Below are 23,556 nucleotides of genomic sequence, written 5' to 3'. Positions count from 1 at the left end.
CCGCACAGCGTACTAATGGAAACTGTAAAATCCACTGTGGCAACCCCTGAGAAACAGGGAATAAGCTGAAAGAAGAAGGTCATAGTATATGTATCCCTGGTAAATTTATATTAAAAAAAAACCCAGTCATGTTAACAGAAGGATTTTTGCACTAAAACTCCCCAAAAGTTCTAACCTTTTTCACACAAGATGAGATACTGCAAAGCTTCAGGATTCAAAAGTAGACTTCTGTACTACTCTTTGATTGTGCTAAATGGTGTATCGTTACCATTGAGTGCCTCGTGTATGCAATTCCTTAGGAGCAACTGTATGCTACTGTAAATTGCTTTAATGCTGACCTTGCTTCATACAAGTTTAATATACAAGAGAGGGACAAGAGTCACTATATGGAAAGGAGCATATCAGCTTTAATGTGGAGTTGATCCTCTTCTTCTTCTTCTTCTTTCAGCTTATTCCCTGTTTCTCAGGGGTCGCCACTAAGGATTTTACAGTTTCCATCAGTACCCTGTGAGGGCACAGCACCAATGGCGGCCATTGTTATCCCGGGCCTCGACCGATCCGGTATGGTCTTGTCAATCCGTATAATGATTTGGCAAAATGTTATGTCGGATGCCCTTCCTGACACAACCACTAACCCTAAGGACAGCAGCACAGGTAAAGTGCTGGATGCCATCTCAGTAGTCATGGACTTGCGCCCATGCCTGTCACAAGTTTGATGTGGAATTAATCAACTTTTGTATTTGGCTGAGTCTGTGAGTTTGAGGGGTGCATTGTGGTACATATCTTTTAGTTTTAAAAGTAATAATCACAATCTTAAGTTTCAACTTTCATAGCTCTACGTATGTGTTTGAATATTTCAAATGGCATATTGGCAAAAAGGTTAGTTCAGAAACATTAACTTTTAGGTGGCGTTAACATATTTGGTACCCCAGCTTGTCTGCAGTTGTCACGCAAGCAGCTTGCAGCTGTTGTGAGAAGTTTGAATGTGCTGCCTTGTGGTGGACTTGTTTATTTTTTAAACGTTTTTGGATAAATGCTCCACCTAAACATTGGCAATACCTACAAACGTATATAGAGGGCATGGTGGTTATCCCCTCATAAGTCCTATTTATTCTGTTGTGTGACAATATTGTATATTTTAAACAAATTAACTTTTTAATGTGTCTTTTAATTAACTGTGTATGAAACACAAACATTTTCACGCTTAAGTCAAATTCGTGATGCAACATGTCCTCTGAATCACAGGCATGGGATTGTGTTTGGCTTGTTTCTCTGTCTTCCTACGTTATGACGCGAGGAGATAATGTCAGCCCTGACACACTGGGATTGATGCTAATGCACACAGGAATTTCAGGAATGTCACTACTGTTACTGTCTGTCTGTCTGTCTGTCTGTCTATCTATCTATCTATCTATCTATCTATCTATCTATCTATCTATCTATCTATCTATCTATCTATCTATCTATCTATCTATCTATCTATCTATCTATCTATCTATCTATCTATCTATCTATCTATCTATCTATCTATCTATCTATCTGTCTGTCTGTCTGTCTGTCTGTCTGTCTGTCTGTCTGTTTATCTGTGTATATCTGATGCACAGTTGCATGTCTAAGCCTACATATGGATAAAGCATGAATAAGTTCTTTATCAACTTGAAGTTTATCCTCAAGTTTATGACTACATATTAGAAGTGGAGGACTGAAAAAGACAGGTGTGTGTGAGCGGTATGAAAATGGGTTGGGCACCAGAGTTTGCCTTAGTGCTAGTGCAATCCATCAAGAAATGTTTACTGTCTGTCTTCACTAAACGGCAACTATATGGGAAACGCACACTTTATGCAAAACTGAAAGCTATTGGTGTATGCCGCTCTTTCACACATACATGCGTAAATACACACACACACACATTCCAAGGCAATCAAACTCAAACACACCCATTAAAAACCATTCCATGGAACTTAGTCCAAGTAGCATCATTAACGCTATCTATCTTTCTATCTATATCTGTCTGTCTGTCTGTTTGTCTGCCTGTCTGTCTGTATCTATCTATCTATGTATCCATCTATCTTTCTGTCAGCATGTCTGCCTGTCTATCTATCTATCTATCTATCTATCTATCTATCTATCTATCTATCTATCTATCTATCTATCTATCTATCTATCTATCTATCTATCTATCTATCTATCTATCTATCTATCTATCTATCTATCTATCTATCTATCTATCTATCTATCTATCTATCTATCTATTTTTCTGTCTGCATGCCTGTCTCTGTCTGTCTGTCTGTCTGTCTGTCTGTCTGTCTGTCTGTCTGTCTGTCTGTCTGTCTGTCTGTCTATCTATCTATCTATCTATCTATCTATCTATCTATCTATCTATCTATCTATCTATCTATCTATCTATCTATCTATCTATCTATCTATCTATCTATCTATCTATCTATCTATCTATCTATCTATCTATCTGTCTATCTGTCTGTCTGTCTGTCTGTCTGTCTGTCTGTCTGTCTGTCTGCCTGCCTTCCTGTCTGCATGTCTGTCTGTCTGTCTGCATGTCTATCCGTCTGCTTGTATGTCTGTCTGTCTTCACGTCTATCTGTCTGTCTTTCTGTCTGCCTGTCTATTTGTCTGACTGCATGTGTATCTGTCTGTCTGTCTGTCTGTGTGCCAAAGTGTTACCTCACCTGTATGTCTGCGTGTCAACTATGCATGCAGAACAGTTTTTTTTAAAGGAAAAAAAAGGAGAAAATATGAATTGGTTGGTCAGGCTTTTGGCAATGGGCTGGGCTTAGCTGGTGTTTATAAAGATCATTGAACATTCTTTTCCCACTCCTTGTCAAGCAAAGATCATTTAGCAAACTCAGGAGGTACAGAATTCTGCTGCTGTGAAATAAACGATGGATCTGAGTAAGTCCTTATCTGAGTAAGAGTTCTTGTGTGATGATCTTTTTCTTTTTTTTGTGAGTGACTGTTTTAACAATGTTACTGCTTGTTGGAGTGTAAACATGGCTTTCATTGTGGTTTCTACAGTTGCTATTCAATTTCTTCTCTATCTATCTATCTATCTATCTATCTATCTATCTATCTATCTATCTATCTATCTATCTATCTATCTATCTATCTATCTATCTATCTATCTATCTATCTATCTATCTATCTATCTATCTATCTATCTATCTATCTATCTATCTATCTATCTATCTATCTGTGTATATCTGATGCACAGTTGCATGTCTAAGCCTACGCATGGATAAAGCATGAGTAAATTCTTTTTTAACTTGAAGTTTAAGCTCAAGTTTATGACTACATATTGAGAGACTGATGAAGACATGTGTGTGTGAGCGGTATGAAAATGGGTTGGGCACCAGAGTTTGTCTTAGAGCCAGTGCAATCCATCAAGAAATGTTTACTATCTGTCTTCACTAAACGGCAACTACATGAGGAACACACGCTTTCTGCAAAACTTTAAGCCAGTGGTGTATGCTGCTCTTTCACACATATACATGCATAAACACACACATTCCAAGGCAATCAAAATCAAGCACACTCGTTAAAAAACATTCCATGAAGCTGATTCCAAGTGGCATCATTAACGCTGTAATGTGAGATAATGAAAGATTGTAAGCTTTGCATTGTAGAAGTGTCTCATACAAGGCTGTCAAAGGTAATAATGGTCTTTTTGGAAGCAAAACTGACTTTTCAGTTTGTAGCAACGCCCAGCTGCTTTGTCCTGCACTCCCACACTCACCTGAAAGCGATCTTGTGTAACCGCACACTTAGGTTGCTTACACATGATAGATAGTATATGTGATAACATGCCAGATGAAATTCCATTTTTTGCCTCACTAAAAGATAGCAGAAATGTATTCTACACTGTCTAATATTCTAAAAAAATATATATATATGTTTTTTTAAGTTCAAATTTGAGTTAAAGTTTATTTTGAGGCTTAAGTAAAATTGCAAAATCGTAAACTTGAGAATAGATTTGGGAGATAATAGCCACAAACAAGGACATAAAGGACAGGCTTACAACAAAGCAAGTTGATGGAAATGAGTTTTAAGGGTAAATTAAACTAGGGAAAAATATTTTCTTAATGAGCTCCTCAGTAACAGCAGTTTGAAGTCCATGGGCTCTGACAGCAGCAGCCCAGTCTTCTGGGCAGAGCTGGAGTAAACGGATCCCCAGAAAGTTGAATCAGTTCATCTGGATAGAATGTTCAGTGGGAGAAATATTTCATCACTCATCCAAGTGACTTCATCAGCCTCAGGTGACTGCAGGTACCCCCCCCCCAACCTTATGAACAATACAGTTGCGTAACGACCGCAACTGGCACATTTGCGTCACAACCAAAACCAGTGATCAGTTTCATATGCAAATTGTCATGGCCATTAATTAGAGTTGAAATGGCCACGTGTACTGTTCACTGAGGACTGGGGAACAGTAAGTAAGATGACAACAGAGGTCTTAGCCTGCAGTCAGCTGAGACTGACAAGGTCACTTAGATGAGTGATCAAACGTTTTTCCCACTAAAAATTGTGTCCAGATGACCTGATTCAACTTTCTGGGATTCCTTACCTGGATTATTGAACGTGCATCAAGGCGTTAAATGGATAGATTACACTAGGCAGACTGTATTTTTCAAGCCCCCCTACACATATATATTGATATTTGGTGAACAAAAATAACGACTTTCAACTCTGGTACTGAGGTTCTGTGAAAAAAAAAAGTTTGCTCACATTCTCTGGCCTGATGTTAATCCGTAGTCTTGTCTGTGATGTTGATGCTGATGTTGTTGATGCGTTGTCTTCATCCGTTGTACAGCATTGTTGCTTCAGAATCAGAATCATGTTTGGGTTTTTTTTGTCCATATATAGGTTTGCACATACATGGAATTTGACTCCGGTTTCATGGCTCTCTCAATGTACTTAACATAGAATAACAATACTACAACACTATTGTTGCTTGTGGTGGTGTTTCTTTGTCGTTGTAGAGGAATCATCCATGGTATCTGTCAAAAGTGCGACCCACTGCTGCTCTACTGCTAATGTAGCACTGGGGCTAAAATCGCCTGCCTCTGCTGCCAAGTCTTTGGGTATGGAGGGTCTTGCAGTCAGTAATTGAGGCTGGCTCGTGGGCTTTGAAACTATGAAGGTATTATTGGTGTAAAACAGCTGAGCACCTGTGAGCAAATTTACTGATACACGTGTAATTATTTTCTACAACTACAAATTCCACTGTCACAGGTGCTCAGTTGTTTTGCACCAATAATACCTTCATATAAAACTGCAGGGCTCGAAAGAAGCTTGTATAAAGCCCCTCTGTCATTTTCTTTTTTCCCTCTTCATTTTTCTGCATACCAAAAAGCTGCTAGCCTATATGTTGCTGCTGGTAACATGCAAGTATGAACTCCACTGAACCGCAAATAGTTTTTTACTGTACATTGGTGCTAACGTGTATGTTTAAAAAGAAAAATAAATGAATAGATAAACATTGAAATAAAGTTTTAGATCGTACTTTGTTTTTAAAACGTTTTAAAATATAAGTAAACATTATTTATCACATTATTAAATAATATTTAATCATATTTAATGTAGGTAGTTGATGTTCTTTACCCCTCTGTCCGGGCCCCCCAGTGGTAATGAGGCCCTAGGCAGGTGCCTAGAATGCCTGTGTGCATAGTTCCAGCCCAGCTTCAGGGCATGGATCTTGAACAGTAAGAACAACCTATCCTGAATACCTCAGGCTGCATCCAGACTTATTTGGTCTGAAATGTATTCCAGGGGCCGATCTAGATGAGCTTTAAAAGGGTTTCTCGGGGGCGCCCCAGTGGCTCACCTGGTGGAGTACATAATGCTGACTCCTTACCGCAGCAGTCTGGGTTTGAATCCGGCCCGGGCCCTTTTCTGCATGCCATCCCCTCTCTCTCCTTTGCCTTTCCTGTCTCTCTCTCTCTACTATCACTATCCAATAAAGGTGGAAAGTGCCAAAAAAAAAAGTCTAAGTGTTACCTCCATAGTCTGTACATGTGTCAACCATGTTGACCATGCATGTAAAACTTTTTTTTAAATTTTTTTACAGAAAAAGCGAGAGAATAGAAGTTGGTTATTCAGGCTTTTTGCAATGGGTTGGGCTTAGCTAGTGTTTATAAAGATCAGTTGGCATTCATTCACTATTCTTTCTCAAGAATGGTGAAAGATTGAGTTCATTAGAAACAGATAGGTTTACCAAGCAGGATTTTGAAGTATGTCGATTCACAATCATTTAGCAGACTCAGGAGTTTACAAACTTCTACTGCTGTGAAATAAACTATGGCTCTGAGTAAGTCCTTTTCTGATTATAATTCCATTATAATTTTGTTATCCTCTTTCAATGTTGTATTGTGTAAATTGTGTTTTATTCTGTACCCACAAAATCTATTGCACATTGTCTGTCTTGGGAGAGACATCCCTCCTCTGCTGCTCTCCCTGGGGTTTCTTCCTATTTTTTCTCCCTGTTAAAGGTTTTTTTTTAGGAGGTTGTTCCTTATCCAATGTGAGGGTTTAAGGACAGGATGTTCTGTTGCTGTAAAGCCCCCCGAGACAAATTTGTAATTTGTGATGTTGGGCTGTACAAATAAAATGGACTTGACTTGAGTAAGATTTCTTTTGTGATGATCTTTTTTTTTTGTGAGTGACTGTTTTTACAACGTTACGATGCTTGCTTGAGTTTGAAGATGCCAGATAAATTATGAAATTTACAAGATGAAAATGCAAAGAAGCCAAACTGTTCTCCAATTTATTGCACTAGTTAGGGGTCTTGCTGCGGTATTTTGAAATTCAAGTTTGAGAGGTGGATGTAATGAGGGAAGGAGTGGATGAGTGTAGGTAATCTATGCAAGAGACTGGGCAGGCATGAATGGCCTGTCCAGTATAGTCAAAAGACAAACATAATTTGATTTTTGATGGAAAACTCTCTTCATCAGTTTGTCAAAATTAAAGATTTATACAAAAATATGTGTGCTGGAAATTTTTCACAGTGTACAACAAGCTGATTACCTTATTAAGTTTACATTGTGTATCTGGCTAGTACTGAATTGCTTACATGAGGTGATTTATTGCCATCCCATTCAACAACAGGTGTTGTCTCATCACTATATATTTCACCAACTCATGCCTTCAGTTAGATGATGCAATAAAAAAATAAAATAAAAATGTAAACCCACTCTTTGGTTTCCTGATAATGCTGCTACTGCTATTAGTATTACTGTAAAATAAACAATAATCCATGAGAAGCATAAGCCAAAAAAAAAATTGCTCAGTAAGGATTTTTGGTACAACCTGACAATAAGGCATTCATAAAGGGTTTATAAGTTGTAATTAAATCCTATATGAATGGTTAATAACTAATTTTTCAATTCATTATAAATCAGTAATGAGATGTTACAACACAATGAGAGGACTTTTTGGGTAGTCAGTTGAGATATTGGCTAATTTAATTACATAAATAGCAAATTAATTGCATTTATATAGCACTTTTCTAGCTACAACAGCCACTCAAAAATGCTTTACAATCAATGAATGCCTCACATTCACCCACACACACACTTTCAAGGAGGATCTGAGGATTGAACCAGCAACCCTCTAATTACCAGACGATGTGCTCTACCTCCTGAGCAGCTGTCCACCCCCCCCCAAAAAAAATGTATATAAAAAGTATTCACGAGTTTGTCTGACTGTAGGACACATTGTAAAACCATAGAAACCAAACTATCCCTTTTGTAATTCAAGTTAGGTAGTGGTTAGTGAGGCTGCCATACAATGGTTTGCATAGCAGCCTCATCTTATCACATGGTTTCTGAGCGATTGTCTATGCAGACTCTACCAAAGTGGGCCCCCAACCTGGCAACCCAAAATCTTTTTATCAATGGGTGATAACGTCTGATCACTGATTTTATAATGCATGAATAAATTAGTCATTAAATATAATAAAGTAATTGGTAACCAGTTATAAACCTTTTTATAAAGTATGCATTATTGTAAAGTGCTACTGGAGTTTCCTTTTCTTCCACTGGGGACTGAGTCGCAATAAAACATAAATAACACAAAAATAAAACATAAATTTTGGTCAGTCATTGGGTACACTGTGTTGCAGAATCCTTATAATATACAAATAGTAATGCAACTGATCATGCAAAATCATTGTGTAGATGGTCTTTAGTTTAAAACGCACCAGGGTTTACAATTTGCAGTACAGAAGGCTGTAAAATAATCTGGCATAATAAAGCTAAGACAACCGCAGAAGTCAAGTTATTCCATTCTAAGATGAGGGGTTAATGAGTCAGTGTATATAAATATATATTGTAAATATATTAATGATGCATTTATTGAAAAGAGTAATCATTTTGTTGAGTTGACCAAGTACTCAAGCTTCAGTCTAGGAATCATGATACTTTACCTTCAAAACATGTTTGGCTTGTTTATATTATAGTAACATTGATGGGGTTTTTTTTTCTATTTCTGTCAGTGTTCAAGAAAGTGGACTTCCACTGCAAGGACAATAACTCGGCCCATCACACCAGTGAAATCACAGTAGATCAGCTGATAGTGAGGCGGGGCCAGTCTTTCCTTCTGACCTTTCACCTGCCACGACCTTTCAACCCTCACCAGGACCAGCTCCTCCTTACTGCCTTGACTGGTATGTTACCCATTGAATTTACATAGAATCCTACCAGTACCTTTAATCTGTGGGTAATGTGTCTTATCAAATGATCAGTGAGATATGGCAAGACTTTATCTTGATTCCATACAATGTTTGTATTCCTGGTCATAAATTCATTAAATGTGCAAACTGAATTGGTCGGTAAAATTGATTCTTTTTTTAAGAAAATTAAACTTCAGCTTAAATCTTCACGAGAGTGTAACAGCCATGATTCAAAGCTGAATTCCCTCCAAGAAAAAATCACACATTGTTCACACGATTGAGGGCAGTGCTATATAATTAAATAATTACCTTAATTGACACAAATGATATGTTGTATGGGCAACTAAGCATTGTATAGTATTGCTGTAACTGGTATGCTGTTTCCATCAGAATACATATACATATGATCTGCCAAAATCTCACTTTTTCAGACATCTCCAAATCCGACACTTGGCCCAGAACAACATTACTTCTTTTCCAAATTTCCCCAACAAACAATACAATCGATCACGTTCTTTTTTTATCCCCACAGCGCAAAGGCTTAATATCAGTTCTTTATGACAGAATAAGTAATATCACCCCTCATTCATCGCAAGTTGTTAGGAGACTTTGGGAAGAGGACCTTGGAGGGGAAAGGATGTCTGATGACTGGAGATGATGACTGGGAGGCTTCACTTGGCCTAATACATACCTCCTCACCATGTGCAAGACGCAGCTTAATACAACTAAAGACTGTTTCAAAAGCACATTTGACCAATGCTAGACTCGCCAAAATGTTTCCTAATGCAGACCCTTCTTGTCCTCGCTGTAAAAGTCAACCAGCAGATCACACACATATGTTCTGGTCATGCCCTAACCTTAACACATTTTGGACAACCACCTAATTTTTCCAGATGGATTAAAGACATTATGCAGTTTTGAAACTTGAGAAAATCAGATACACCCATCAAGGCTCTATACAAAAATTTATGAAGATTTGGACCCCCTTTTTGGAGTGTTACAAGAGCTTACAAACCCCACTCAATAAGGAAGATTAGAGTTAGATTGAGACAAAAGAGGAACCCCCCCCTTTTTTTTGTTTTTTTTTTGGTTGTTTTAGTTTCCTTTTTCTCTTTTCTATATGTGTGTATTATGAGTAATATGTATGGCAAGATATATGTGCAATCTGTGTACTAATCTATGTAAATGGATTAGGTATAAAGCATTTATGGTTATGTAGTTCCATATATATTCATGTGTATGTGCTTGAAAATATATTGTGAAAGTCAATAAAAATTGTTGAAGTGAAAATACATATACTAGATGGATGGATGACTTCATGGAGTAATGAATAGATGGACAATAGAAAGAGGAATGCTGAATCAGCAAATTAATAAAGGAATTATATTTGGCAGGTACAAGGTCATCAGAGGAGCGTGGGACGCTTTCGGTCTTCGGTATCCCAGAAGATGCTATGCCACGTTCATTGGAAGCAAAGGCAGTATGGCGGGCAGAGCTTCACAACACATCTGACCTGTCAGTAGGCAGGGTGACCCTGGCTGTGACCCCACCAGCCGACTCCCCCGTGGGGAAATACTTTCTGACCATGAAAAAAAGTAAAGAGGAAGCCAGCTTCGGTAGCCTGGTGGTGCTCTTCAACCCCTGGTGCTCAGGTAGGACGAGAGAGAGAGAGAGAGAGAGAGAGAGAGAGAGAGAGAGAGAGAGAGAGAGAGAGAGAGAGAGAGAGAGAGAGAGAGAGAGAGAGAGAGAGAGAGAGAGAGAGAGAGAGAGAGAGAGAGAGATATGGGGAACTGGAGGTAGAGGAGGAGAGAAAGGTTAAGGTTGTGAGGGAGAAAGGGACTGAATGGATCGGGGTAAGGAAAAATGGGCTTTAAATATTATGTTGTTCAAAATCTTTATCTTGTCATATTTTTTTCTGTACTTTATTGACTTCACAATTATTGTCGTTTACATTTTTAAACATCAGTGTCATAGTGCAAAAAGACCTGGGTCTTATGTGATCACATTGCTGTTTTAAATTGTTGGGAGTTTTTTTTTAGCACTTGGTGATGTTTCTTCATTGTTTCCCGTGCAGATGACTGTGTGTTTATGATCGATGAGGATGAGAGGCAGGAATATGTGATGAATGAACAGGGAATTATCTATAAAGGCACAGACATCTACATCACTTCCATTGCCTGGGACTTCGGTCAGGTACACATACCCATGCACTCATTCACATGCATAACACAAACACACAGATGGGGCGTTTGGGTGGCGTGGTGGTCTATTCCGTTGCCCACCAACACAGGGCTTACAGGTTCGAATCCCCGCGTTACCTCTGGCTTGGTCAGGCATTCCTACAGAGACAATTGGCTGTGTCTGCGGGTGGGAAGCCGGATGTGGGTATGTGTCCTGGTCGCTGCACTAGCGCTTCCTCTGGTCGGTCGGGGTACTGGGGGAAGAGCATGATCCACCCATGCGCTACGTCCCCCTGGCGAAACTCCTCACTCTCAGGTGAAAATAAGCGGCTGGCAACTCCACATGTCTCGGAGGAAGCATGTGGTAGTCTGCAGCCCTCCCCGGAAGAGCAGAGGGGGTGGAGCAGTGACCGGGATGGCTCTGGAGAATGGGGTAATTGGCCGGATACAATTGGGAAGAAAAGGGGAAAAAATCCACACAAAAAAGAAAAAAAAAACCAAAACACTGAGAAGCAATGGATTTTTTAAAATGCCAAACCATGATTAACTCTGTATTAAGGTGGACTTTAGATGTTATAAATTGATAAAATTACCATAAATAATAATACAACACCCATTTTGGATTCTGCCTAAATGTCACATGGGAGAATTGTCACCATGTCATTTTCTTAATGTAACAGAAACCATCTCTTTTAAAATACTGTCACTGAATGAAATTCACGAGCTAATAATTCAATAGATAGATTGATAGATCAATGTAATCTGTCTCTTCCCATCTAGTTTGAGGAAGACGTAGTGGACATTTGTCTGAAGTTGTTGGATGTCAACCCCAAAAACCTGAGAGACCCTGCTGATGACGTCTCTGCACGCTGTAACCCCATTTATGTGAGCCGCGTGGTCAGTGCCATGGTATGACCCCTCCACTGTTTAGTGATGATGTAATAAATAACTTTGATTATAAAGCACCCTTCATACACGAACTGCATTTCAAAGTGCTTTTCAACAGAAAGATTCAACTAAAACAATTACATGCAGAAAAATACAAAGTCTGTTTAAAAGTGTTGTACAGTGAAGAAAAAAAAAGAAAATTAAAAGTGATTTAACAGCATTATAAAATGATGAAAGTTAAATATTGCAAGATATTAATGTGAAAATCCAAAGGAGTTGAATCAAGTGCAACTGGACTTGGTATATATCCGTGAAGACGTTTCGCCCCTCATCCAAGAGGCTTCCTCAGTTCGTGCCTTTCTGACTAGACCAAGCTAGTCTGACTGGCTGGTGATGAGACTCAGAATTTATCCTCTTGGCGTCGTTGTCAGAGCTATAGATGTCCATGGCTCTTTGTGTCCCGATGTTTACCAATGCCCGTCGCTATCGGAGCTATTGATTTGCATTTGTTTAGCAGCGACGGTCGTTGGGGGTGTTAGTTTCGACTTCATTATTCAGTGGTCGTGAGAGTCGTTGGAGCCGTTAGTGACTGACTGTTGTTCTTGGAGGCTAGGCTTCTTGAGTCTCCTGGGTAGAGATGAAAGGACGGCATTGTAAGTGGGAGATAGGTGGTGTTGCAGACCTCCTCCTCTGTTGAGGGATGGTTTTTCCAGTTTCATCATTAGCTCCGATGGCGACGGGCGCGGCCAAACATTGATACATAAAAGAGCCACTCGTATCTATGGCTGTGTTAGCGACGGGCATTGGTAAACATCGGGACACAAAGAGCCATGGACATCTATAGCTCGGACAATGACTCCAAGAGGATAAATATCTGAGTCTCATCACCAGCCAGTCAGACTAGCTTGGTCTAGTCAGAAAGGCACGAACTGATGAAGCCTCTTGGATGAGAGGCGAAACGTCTTCACGGATATATACCAAGTCCAGTTGCACTTGATTCAACTCCTTTGGATAACCATGACCTGGACGAATGAGAACATTCACAGACATTAATGTGAAAAGAAAAATTAAAAAAGAAGGGGGAAAAAAACTTAAAAGCATAGAATAGCCAGAACTGGTTAGAAAATAAACAATGAAAAGCTGATCAGATGAAGGTTGTGGCATGGTAGCTCAGTGGTTAGCACTGTTGCCTCACAGCAAGAAGTCCTGGGTTCGAACCCCAGGCCGTCCCAGGTACTTTCTGTGTGGAGTTACACATTCTCCCCGTGTCTGTGTGGGTTTCTTCCGGGTGCTCCGGTTTCCTCCCACCATCAAAAAGACATGCATGTTAGGGTTAATACTCCTGCCTGTGCCCCTGAGCAAGGCAATGCAAAGAAGAACTGGAGTTGGTCCCCGGGCTCTGCAGCTGCCCACTGCTCCTATACCAAAGGGTGGGTTATATGCAGAGGATGAATTTCCCCATGGGGATTATTAATAAAGTATCGTCATCTTCTTCTTCTTCTTCTGCTTCTTCTTCAATAAAACAGATGCCAAGTCAGTCTGTAAGTGCAACTTTTTCAGGCAGAGAAAACTCACTGGACCAGCCATTGTCGAATAAAATTAAGCACTTATTATTTTCAATCAATCAATCTATATCTATCAATCTGTCTATCAATCTGTCTATCAATCTATCTATCTATCTATCTATCTATCTATCTATCTATCTATCTATCTATCTATCTATCTATCTATCTATCTATCTATCTATCTATCTATCTATCTATCTATCTATCTATCTATCTATCTATCTATCTATCTATCTATCTATCTATCTATCTGTCGATCTTTCTGTCTGTCTGTCTGTCTAACTACAACCCCCCATCATCCATTTAGATTAACTCTTATGATGACCGAGGTGTGCTGGTCGGATCCTGGGGTGATAATTTCAGGAACGGAGTCTTGCCCAGTCGATGGAATGGAAGTGTCACTATCCTCCAGCTCTGGCACCAGTATAACTGCCACCCCGTCAAGTACGGCCAGTGCTGGGTGTTTGCTGGGGTCATGTGCACAGGCAAGTTCTGAAAGCTTGGGTTCTGTGTGATGGAGGGGGATGCACCCGGATCTGTTGAATTCTCTGATGGCTATTTTAATTTCAAATCTGATTTCCATTTGAATCGTCTCATTTCAATGTCAGTTAGTTGTGGGGCCCAGGTTAACATCAGGTAATCCTAGGATATGTTTGGAAATCTTCCTTCGTAAAGAGACTTTGTGAAAAACAGCAACCACCTAAACATCTAGTTTTCTAATGGTATCTGTTTTATATTACTCTATTGCCATGTCTTTAGATTTCAGGCATTTTCAGTGTTAATTGATCTGATCAAATACATCTGGAATAGTTTCTTCTATGCTATTATGTTAAGCTAAAAGAAGATTCCCCCAACTTTCTTCTGTTATTTTCTTTGATTAATCAATAGCCAATTTGCATAGCTACAGATATTAATTGTTTACATTTCTGTGTGTGTGTGTGTATGATCCAGTGATGCGCTGCCTTGGTATCCCGTGTCGTGTCGTCACCAACTACCAGTCTGCCCATGACACTAACAAGAGCCTGACTATCGACATCTTTCATTCAGATCATGGGGTCAAAACTAAGAAAACCAAAGACAGTGTCTGGTGAGAAACATCGACAAGAAATGACCTCATTTACTACCTTAATTATACACATACACACTATAACAGGACATTGTGACTTTACAGTATGCCACAGTGTAAATGTTGCCCAAAATGGTTGAAAGCTTTGTTTGGGAAGCTACTAAAACTGATACCATAATCATGTAGTACTTTATAAAGAAATTCCTGTTTTGTTTGCCCACTTTCCAAATAGAAGTCAGAACAAACAGTCGACTGCAGAAGAGATGGACATATTAGCAGATGATTCAAGATTATTATTGTCACTCCGGTTATACAAGTAAAATCGTGGGAAATACTTTGGCTGGGAGGCTCCATTGCACAAAAGACATATGTAAAAAATGTATAAATATAAAAACAAAGTCATATAAAGACATATGAATATAAAACAAAAATATAAAGGGCAGTAAAAAGTTGCATATGATAATTAGTCAGAAAAATCTAGAGTGTTGCACAGAGAATATTGTAGAATATTGCACAGGTTAGATTGCACTTTGTGTGTGTCTGTGTGTGTTGTGCGTGTGTGTGTGTGTGGGGGGGGGTTAATGTTTGTGTGTGTGTGTGTGTGTGTGTGTGTGTGTGTTTGTTTGTGTTGGTTTGTGTTATTTATTTAGTAGTCTTATAGCCTAGTGAAAAACTGTTCCTCAGTCTGCTGGTGCATGATTTGTGACTCCCGTATCTCCTACCGGAGGGTATCAGTGAGAACAGGCTGTTGTGAAGATGTGATGGGTCCTTTATGACCCTCAGGGACTTCCTGAGGCACTGCTGGGTGTACAGCTCCTGCAGGCTGGGCAGCTCACACCCAGTGATGTGCTGGGCTGTGCGCACCACCCTCCCCAGAGCCTTGCAGTCCATGGTGGTGCAGCTGCTGTACCAGGTGGTGAAGCAGCCTGTCAGAAGGCTCTCTATGGTCTCCCGGTAGAAGTCCCTGAGGATTTGGGGCCTCCGGCGAAATTTCTCTTGGCACCTGGGGCCGTGGAAACACTGTTGGGCCTTTTTAACAACAGTGGTGGTGTGGCTAGTCCATGTCAGGTCCTTATGAAGAGATGTTATGAGATGTTTGTTATCCTTAAACCCACCTCTCTGATGATCGATAAGATTAACTTAATTCATGTCTCTATAAGGCACCAAGATGTACTTAAACACAGGTAATGTTACTAAATTAAGACAACAAATGTTTTAAACTGTTTTAGGATTAGTTTGGAAAAATCAAGTTCCGATCCTTTGGCAGTATAATTATAATGTTAAAATATACCTAAGTGCTTCAGGGTGTACAATGAGGCTAGATGTGTAACTGCATGTGTAGGTGATGCTTGTGTCTGCAGCAGTGGTGGTCTTACCTGGCTTCAAAAACCCACATTGTTTTCTTTCAGTCACACCTCTCCATCACCACCATATCTACTGTCTTAAAGCTTTGTTAAATCTCTCAGAGAATCAAATGTTTCAGATAAACTAAATAGTAAACAGTTTGTATTTAATTATCCATTTCTATTTGTTTGTGCAAAGGTAACAACTGTACCTTTTGCAGTTTTGTGCACATAGTGTCAAAGATTTAAATAGTTCAAATAGCATTGTTCTATGATCCACCCTCAGATATTTAGTTTGTGGATTTCCGCTCTAAACATTGAGGTAAGGCACTCCTAAAAACCAATTCGCTGTCCTCGGGGTAAATTTGAACTTCAGAGATCAACTTATGTCAAGTCAAGTCAATTTTATTTGTATAACCCAATATCACCAATTGCAAATTTGCCAGCAACAAAACAACCCATCCTTAGATCCTCACAATGGATAAGGAACAACTCCCTAAAAAAACAAACCCTTAAACAGGGAGAAAAAAAATAGGAAGAAATCTCAGGGAGAGCAACAAAGGAGGGATCTCTCTCCCAAGATGGACAGACATGCAATGGATGTTGTGTGTACAGAATAAAACACAATTTACAGAATACACCATTGAAAGAGGATAACAGAATTATAATGGAATTATAAGATATATATACAGACAAGTAGATCTCTAAATTAGTAATTTGAGTACTATCATCAGCCCTTATATGCACATACAGCTGAGTATCATTTGCATAGAATGGAAATGTATTATTCCATGACTGCATATAATTTGGCCAAGAGGCGAAATATAAAGAGAGAAAAGTAAAGGGTCAAGAATCGAGCCCTGAGGTACACCATATTTAACATCAGATAATTTTGATGTAATATTATTGTAACAGACACTGCATTCTTCCGCATTCAAATATGCGGATCATAAATAAGACTTACATACCGGATCGGTCGAGGCCCGGGTTACCAACGACCGCCACCGGTACTGTTAACCAGCAGGGTGTCGGTGGAAACTATGCTACTGTTGGGCAAAGGAGAAGGAGAGGGGGAAAGCATGTCCAGAGGCAGCTAGAGAGGAGGAAGGGTAGGCATGTGGAGGTGAGAGTTGGAACTTTGAATGTTGGCACTATGACTGGTAAAGGGAGAGAGCTGGCTGACATGATGGAAAGAAGAAAGGTAGGCATACTGTGTGTGCAAGAGACCAGGTGGAAGGGGAGTAAGGCCAGGAGTATCGGAGGTGGGTTCAAACTCTTCTACCATGGTGTGAATGGGAGGAGTAATGGGGTAGGGGTAATTCTGAAGGAAGAGTATGTCAAGAGCGTGCTGGAGGTGAAGAGAGTGTCAGACAGAGTGATGAGTATGAAGCTGGAAATTGAAGGTTTATTGCTGAATGTTATCAGCGCATATGCCCCGCAAGTTGGGTGTGAGATGGATGAAAAAGAAGAATTCTGGAATGAGTTGGACGACATGGTGGAGAGGGTACCCAAGGAGGAGAGAGTGGTGATTGGAGCGGACTTCAATGGACATGTTGGTGAAGGGAACAGAGGTGATGAGGAGGTGATGGGAAGGTATGGAGTCAAGAAGAGAAATGTGGAAGGACAGATGGTGGTCGATTTTGCGAAAAGGATGGAAATGGCTGTGGTGAATACATATTTCAAGAAGAGGGAGGAACACAGGGTGACGTACAAGAGCGGAAGAAAGTGCACACAGGTGGACTATATCTTATGTAGAAGGCGCCGTCTAAAAGGGATTGGAGACTGCAAGGTGGTGACAGGGGAGAACGTAGCTAGGCAGCATCGGATGGTGGTCTGTAGGATGACTTTGGAGACCAAGAAGAGGAAGCGAGTGAAGACACAGCCGAAGATCAAATGGTGGAAGTTGAAGAAGGAAGACTGTTGTGTGGAGTTCAGGCAGGAGTTAAGACAGGCACTGGGTGGTAGTGAAGAGTTGCCAGATGGCTGGAAAACCACTGCAGAAATAGTGAGGGAGACAGCTAGGAAGGTACTTGGTGTGTCATCAGGACAGAGGAAGGAAGACAAGGAGACTTGGTGGTGGAATGAGGAAGTACAGCAAATTATACAGAGGAAAAGGTTGGCAAAGAAGAAGTGGGATAGTAAGAGAGATGAAGAAAGTAGACAGGAGTACAAGGAGATGCAGCGTAAAGCAAAGAGAGAGGTGGCAAAGGCAAAGGAAAAGGCGTACGGTAAGTTGTATGACAGATTAGACACTAAGGAAGGAGAAAAGGACTTGTACCGATTGGCTAGACAGAGGGACCAAGCTGCAAATGATGTGCAGCAAGTTAGAGCGATCAAGGATAGAGATGGAAATGTGCTGACAAGCGAGGAGAGTGTGCTAAGAAGGTGGAAGGAATACTTTGAGGGGCTGATGAATGAAGAAAATGAGAGAGAGAGAGAGAGAGAGAGAGAGAGAGAGAGAGAGAGAGAGAGAGAGAGAGAGAGAGAGAGAGAGAGAGAGAGAGAGAGAGAGAGAGAGAGAGAGAGAGAGAGAGAGAGAGAGAAGGTTGGATGATGTAGGGATAGTGAATCAGGAAGTTCAGCGGATTAGCAAGGAGGAAGTGAGGGCAGCTATGAAGAGGATGAAGACTGGAAAGGCAGTTGGTCCTGATGACATACCTGTGGAGGCATGGAGATGTTTAGGAGAGATGGCAGTGGAGTTTTTAACTAGATTGTTTAACACAATCCTGGAAAGTGAGAGGATGCCTGAGGAGTGGAGAAGAAGCATACTGGTACCGATTTTCAAGAACAAGGGCGATGTGCAGAACTGTAACACCTACAGAGGTATAAAGTTGATCAGCCACAGCATGAAGATTTGGGAAAGAGTAATAGAAGCTAGGTTAAGAGGAGAGGTGACGATCAGCGAGCAGCAGTATGGTTTCATGCCACGAAAGAACACCACAGATGCAATGTTTGCTTTGACAATGTTGATTGAGAAGTATAGAGAAGGCCAGAAAGAGTTGCATTGTGTCTTTGTAGATTTAGAGAAAGCTTATGACAGAGTGCCGAGAGAGGAGGTGTGGTATTGTATGAGGAAGTCAGGAGTTGCAGAGAAGTATGTAGGAGTGGTGCAGGATACGTATGAGGGAAGTGTGACAATGGTGAGGTGTGCGATTGGAATGACAGATGGGTTCAAGGTGGAGGTGGGATTACATCAAGGATCGGCTCTTAGCCCTTTCTTGTTTGCAATGGTGATGGACAGGTTGACGGACAAGATCAGGCAGGAGTCTCCATGGACGATGATGTTCGCGGATGACATTGTGATCTGTAGCGAGAGTAGGGTGCAGGTTGAGGAGAGCCTGGAGAGGTGGAGGTATGTACTGGAGAGAAGAAGAATGAAAGTCAGTAGGAGCAAGACGGAATACCTATGCGTGAATGAGAGAGAGGACAGTGGAATGGTCAGGATGCAAGGAGTGGAGGTGACAAAGGCATTTGAGTTTAAATACTTGGGGTCAACTGTCCAAAGTAACGGGGAGTGCAGTAGAGAGGTGAAAAAGAGAGTGCAGGCAGGTTGGAGTGGGTGGAGAAGTGTGTCAGGAGTGATTTGCGACAGAAGGGTATCAGCAAGAGTTAAAGGGAAAGTTTACAAGATGGTTGTGAGACCAGCTATGTTATATGGTTTGGAGACAGTGGCACTGACGAAAAGACAGGAGGCGGAGCTGGAGGTGGCAGAGTTGAAGATGCTAAGATTTTCACCGGGAGTAACGAAGAAGGACAGGATTAGGAACGATTATATTAGAGGGACCGCTCAGGTTGGACGGTTTGGAGACAAAGCAAGAGAGGCAAGATTGAGATGGCTTGGACATGTGTGGAGGAGAGATAGTGAGTATATTGGGAGAAGGATGCTCAATATGGAACTGCCAGGGAAGAGGAGAAGAGGAAGGCCAAAGAGGAGGTTTATGGATGTGGTGAGGGAAGACATGCAGGTGGCTGGTGTGACAGAGGAAGACGCAGAAGACAGGAAGAAATGGAAACGGATGATCCGCTGTGGCGACCCCTAACGGGAGCAGCCAAAAGTAGTAGTAGTAGACACTGCATTCTTCCGCATAAGTAGGACTTAAGCCAAGGGAGAGCTAGGTCAGAAACACCAAAATTACAATTTATTCTATCTAATAGTATACAGTGATAAATGGTGTCAAAGGTTGCACTGAGGTCCAGTAGTAGATGCATGGATGTGGGTTCAAAGTCCGTAGAAAATAATTTTTTAACTCTGGTTAGAGCAGTTTCAGTGGAGTGACAGGCCCTGAAAGCTGACTGAATAGGTTTATATAGATAGTTTTCTTCTATATGGGTCGGAAGTTGTTGATACACAACTCTCTCTAGTATTTTAGAAAGGAATGGAAGATTAGAAACTGGTCAATAGTTACTAAGAGCCCCTGGATCAGTGTGCAGTTGCTTAAGTAGAGAATTGACCACAGCTGTCTTAAAACTGCTTGGAACAATGCTAGTAGTAAGTGATATATTTCCGGTATGTACTTGCACTTCAGTGTGGGAAGGTGGTGGCGCGAACTTTCGTTTGTGGCGGCCTCACCCAGTACTGTCCATGCAGTGTCTTTGTCCACGTCTGCGTCTAAGTTTGTGTCTTCGTTTGATGGCTGGGAGAGCTGGCACTGGATCAGCTGGGAGAGCTTGGTCTGCTGCATCCTGTGGGCCCAGGGACCATGGCCCTGCCTGGAGCTGCACCCAAAGAGAAAGCACCAAGGGCGGTCTGACAGGACACGGAAGTGGGGCAGGCTAAGCTAACTGCTACCCCATGCAGGTGGGCAGTTCCTATAACACTGAGGACAGTCTGGCGGCGGCCTCGCCTAGCATTGACTGTGTTTTTGGTGACGTTGTGTGGAGTGCGGGGAGGTGTGTCGAAGGTGTCTGACTGGGACAGCTGGCATTGCATCGGTCGGGGGAGGCTAAGTTGCTGCGTCTGGTGGGCCCAGGGACTATGGCCCTGCCTGGAGCTGCGCCTAAGGAGGAAACACCAAGGGCGGTCTGACAGGACATGGAAGCGGGGCAGGCTAAGTTAACTGCTAGCCCATGCAGACCAGCAGTTCTGACAGTCATCTTGGCGTTCACTGTCTTGGACAGTGAATTTTATATGTATATATATATGATGGATATATGTTTTTGTAGTTTTTTTTTGTAGTTTGGATATATGTGTTCTTGTAGTTTGGATATGCTTTTTTGTCTTTGTGTTGCGCTGCTGTGGGCTGGGGAAACAATATTTTATTTCATTTCATGTACGCAAGTGCAGTGTACACTGGACAAAGAGGCAGTAAAGACATTGGATGCTGAGATCACTTTAGGTGAAATTGAAACTGTTATAACTGAATTTCCAAATAATAAAGCTGCTGGCCCTGATGGATTTGTCATTGAATTTTGCAGAATATACTTGCCAACTCTTGCCCCATTACTTTTGTGCATGCTTAAACATGCAAAAGAAATCTCTCAGTTACCTCCTTCACTTTACAAGGCAAATATTGATCTGATTTGAGAAAAACAGCAGAGATCCACTGGAAATGCTCTCATACCGCCCAGTCTCCTTGCTCCAAATAGAGATGAAAATGTTGAGCAAAGTGATGAAAGTAGGTGCTGGCAAATCGTCTCTGCAAATACATTGCTTCTATTATTCACCCATACCAAATGGGATTTTTCCCAGGCTGACACATATACTCTAATCTGCACCGACTTCTCAACATTATGTTTCACAACCACAAAGAAGAATCCATAGTAATTACTTTGACGCTGAAAAGGCATTTGTTCACATAGAATTGAAGTATATTTTATCCACCTTGCAACATTTTGGCTTCTGGAAAGAGTTCAACAACTGGGTTGGTATTATCTATGCCTCAAGCATCCATTATTACAAATGGCGCGAAATCACAACGGTTCTTTTTCCAGGGGGGTGTTCACCAGGGCTGTTCTTGCTCTCCATACCTCTTCAACATATCCATCAAAGTTCTTTTGCCTGTCAAATCAGAGCTTGTCATGAAATTGCTCCAGTTCAAATCCAAAACACATTACATTCCTTATCGCTTTTTGCAGATGATGTGATTTTATTTTTGTCACACCTTAAATCATCAATCCCTCCTCTACTACCGTTAATCGAAACTTTCAGAAGCATTTCGGGATACAAAATAAACAAGAGAAAGAGCAAACTGATGCCAATATCAGAAAAAGTAGACCTTGATTTCTTACACTACACCGTTTAAGATGGCAAGACGGCAGTTTAAATCCTTAGGCATAATAGCTATACAAGAACATGAGAAACTTCTGTAGAGCAACTGGGATTGTAGTATCAACCAGTTGAAAGCCAATATTGAATTCTTAAACACCCTCCCTATCTCTGTGGTCAGTCACATTAATGCTGTAAATATGGTTTCTCTCCCAAGATTTCTGTATGTCTTTCAATGCGTCCCAGTGTTTATCCCACTCTATTATTTCAAGAAGTTTGACTCCATTATAACTTCTTTCATTTGGAATAACAAATTGGTCAGAATATCAAAAGATCACCTGTGCAAGTATAAACCAGAAGGAGGCATTGGTCTGCCTCAATTCAAATTATACTATTGGGTGGCCAACCCAATTGTATTATCTTGCTGGTGCAGTTGTTTGCCTACAGTTGAAACTCAAGTTAACAGTTCTTCATGGCTTCAGATTGAACTAGCTTCATGTGGTAGTATGTCTCTCCCAGCACTTCTGAATAACCTGGCAAACATTGAAATACCAACCTATATGTATATAAAAAAAATCCAGTTGTCCTTCACTCCCTTAAAATGTGGAAACACAGTCATTTCTCAATATGCCCAAAGTATACATGGACAGCCAAATGTGCCACAATCGTGCCTTCTCTCCAGCTTTAACAGATACCACCTTTCTTGTTTGGAAAGACCAAAACATTGCTACTATTAAGGATTTGTACCCTAAGGACAAACTGGTTTCTTTCCATTAATTACAGCAGGGGTATGGTTTGCCATCGACACATTTCTACAGATATCTTCAAATCAGGAATTTTATAAGAACACATATCCCACAATATGACCAGAAACCTGTGCATGCCACACTTGACAACATCCTCAGACATGAACCTGGTGCTAAAGGATCAGTTTCTTTCTTCTATCATATTTTACAATCCCACATAACAATGTCTAATGACAAATTGAAAATTCAGTGGGAAGTAGAACTTGACACTGTAATCCCGGCAGAAGTGCGGGAGAGAATCCTTGATAATATCCACCACGGTTCCATAAACACTACACATGCCTTAATACAGTTCAAGGTGGTACACAGACTCCACTATGCAAAAGCTAGACTACATACCCTTTACCCGAATGTAGATCAGCTAACAGCTCCACCACCAGCTCAGGATGGGAGAGAGGCAACCTCTGTTATGTACTGATACTCTCGCCTGCAAAACTTTGAGCATTATGCAGCTATTGTAGAAACTACAATAATGGAAAGTGTAGCCAGTTGTGTTACATCTCAGTGAGAGTGCTGTGTTTCATTACTGCGATCCACAATTCAGAGTAGTGCATAATTCTGGGTCTGACTGTGAATATTTAATATATAACAAAACATTCCATAGTTTCATAGTATTTCATAAATGCTGTCTCTTTTATCAATGGGTAATGCAAAAAAAAAAAAATGACCAAGGATGACCAAGCTTTTGCTCTGCAGGAACTACCATGTCTGGGTGGAGGCGTGGATGAAACGACCAGACCTAAACAAAGATGGCAGCTATGATGGTTGGCAGGTGTTGGATCCTACACCACAGGAGAGGAGCAAAGGTACCTGGTCCCTC

The 23,556-nt window shown here is 40.9% G+C and overlaps 1 protein-coding gene across 1 annotated transcript in view; it reads left to right on the top strand.

Moving 5' to 3' along the window:
* The first annotated feature begins 2,856 nt into the window (after positions 1-2,856).
* Positions 2,857-23,556, top strand: part of tgm8 (transglutaminase 8) — a 40,088-nt gene continuing 19,388 nt past the window's right edge. Inside the window, exons 1-8 of the mRNA XM_056300894.1 lie at positions 2,857-2,910; positions 8,507-8,677; positions 10,078-10,335; positions 10,758-10,876; positions 11,644-11,772; positions 13,624-13,801; positions 14,268-14,403; positions 23,433-23,542. Coding sequence (XP_056156869.1) covers positions 2,901-2,910; positions 8,507-8,677; positions 10,078-10,335; positions 10,758-10,876; positions 11,644-11,772; positions 13,624-13,801; positions 14,268-14,403; positions 23,433-23,542 — 1,111 coding nt within the window. The 5' untranslated portion in view covers positions 2,857-2,900. The remainder of the gene's footprint in view (positions 2,911-8,506; positions 8,678-10,077; positions 10,336-10,757; positions 10,877-11,643; positions 11,773-13,623; positions 13,802-14,267; positions 14,404-23,432; positions 23,543-23,556) is intronic.

The sequence above is a fragment of the Lampris incognitus genome, chromosome 2 (genome assembly GCF_029633865.1).
Source record: "Lampris incognitus isolate fLamInc1 chromosome 2, fLamInc1.hap2, whole genome shotgun sequence".
In the NCBI taxonomy this organism is placed as follows: domain Eukaryota; kingdom Metazoa; phylum Chordata; class Actinopteri; order Lampriformes; family Lampridae; genus Lampris; species Lampris incognitus.
This window is presented reverse-complemented; position numbering and strand designations above follow the sequence as displayed.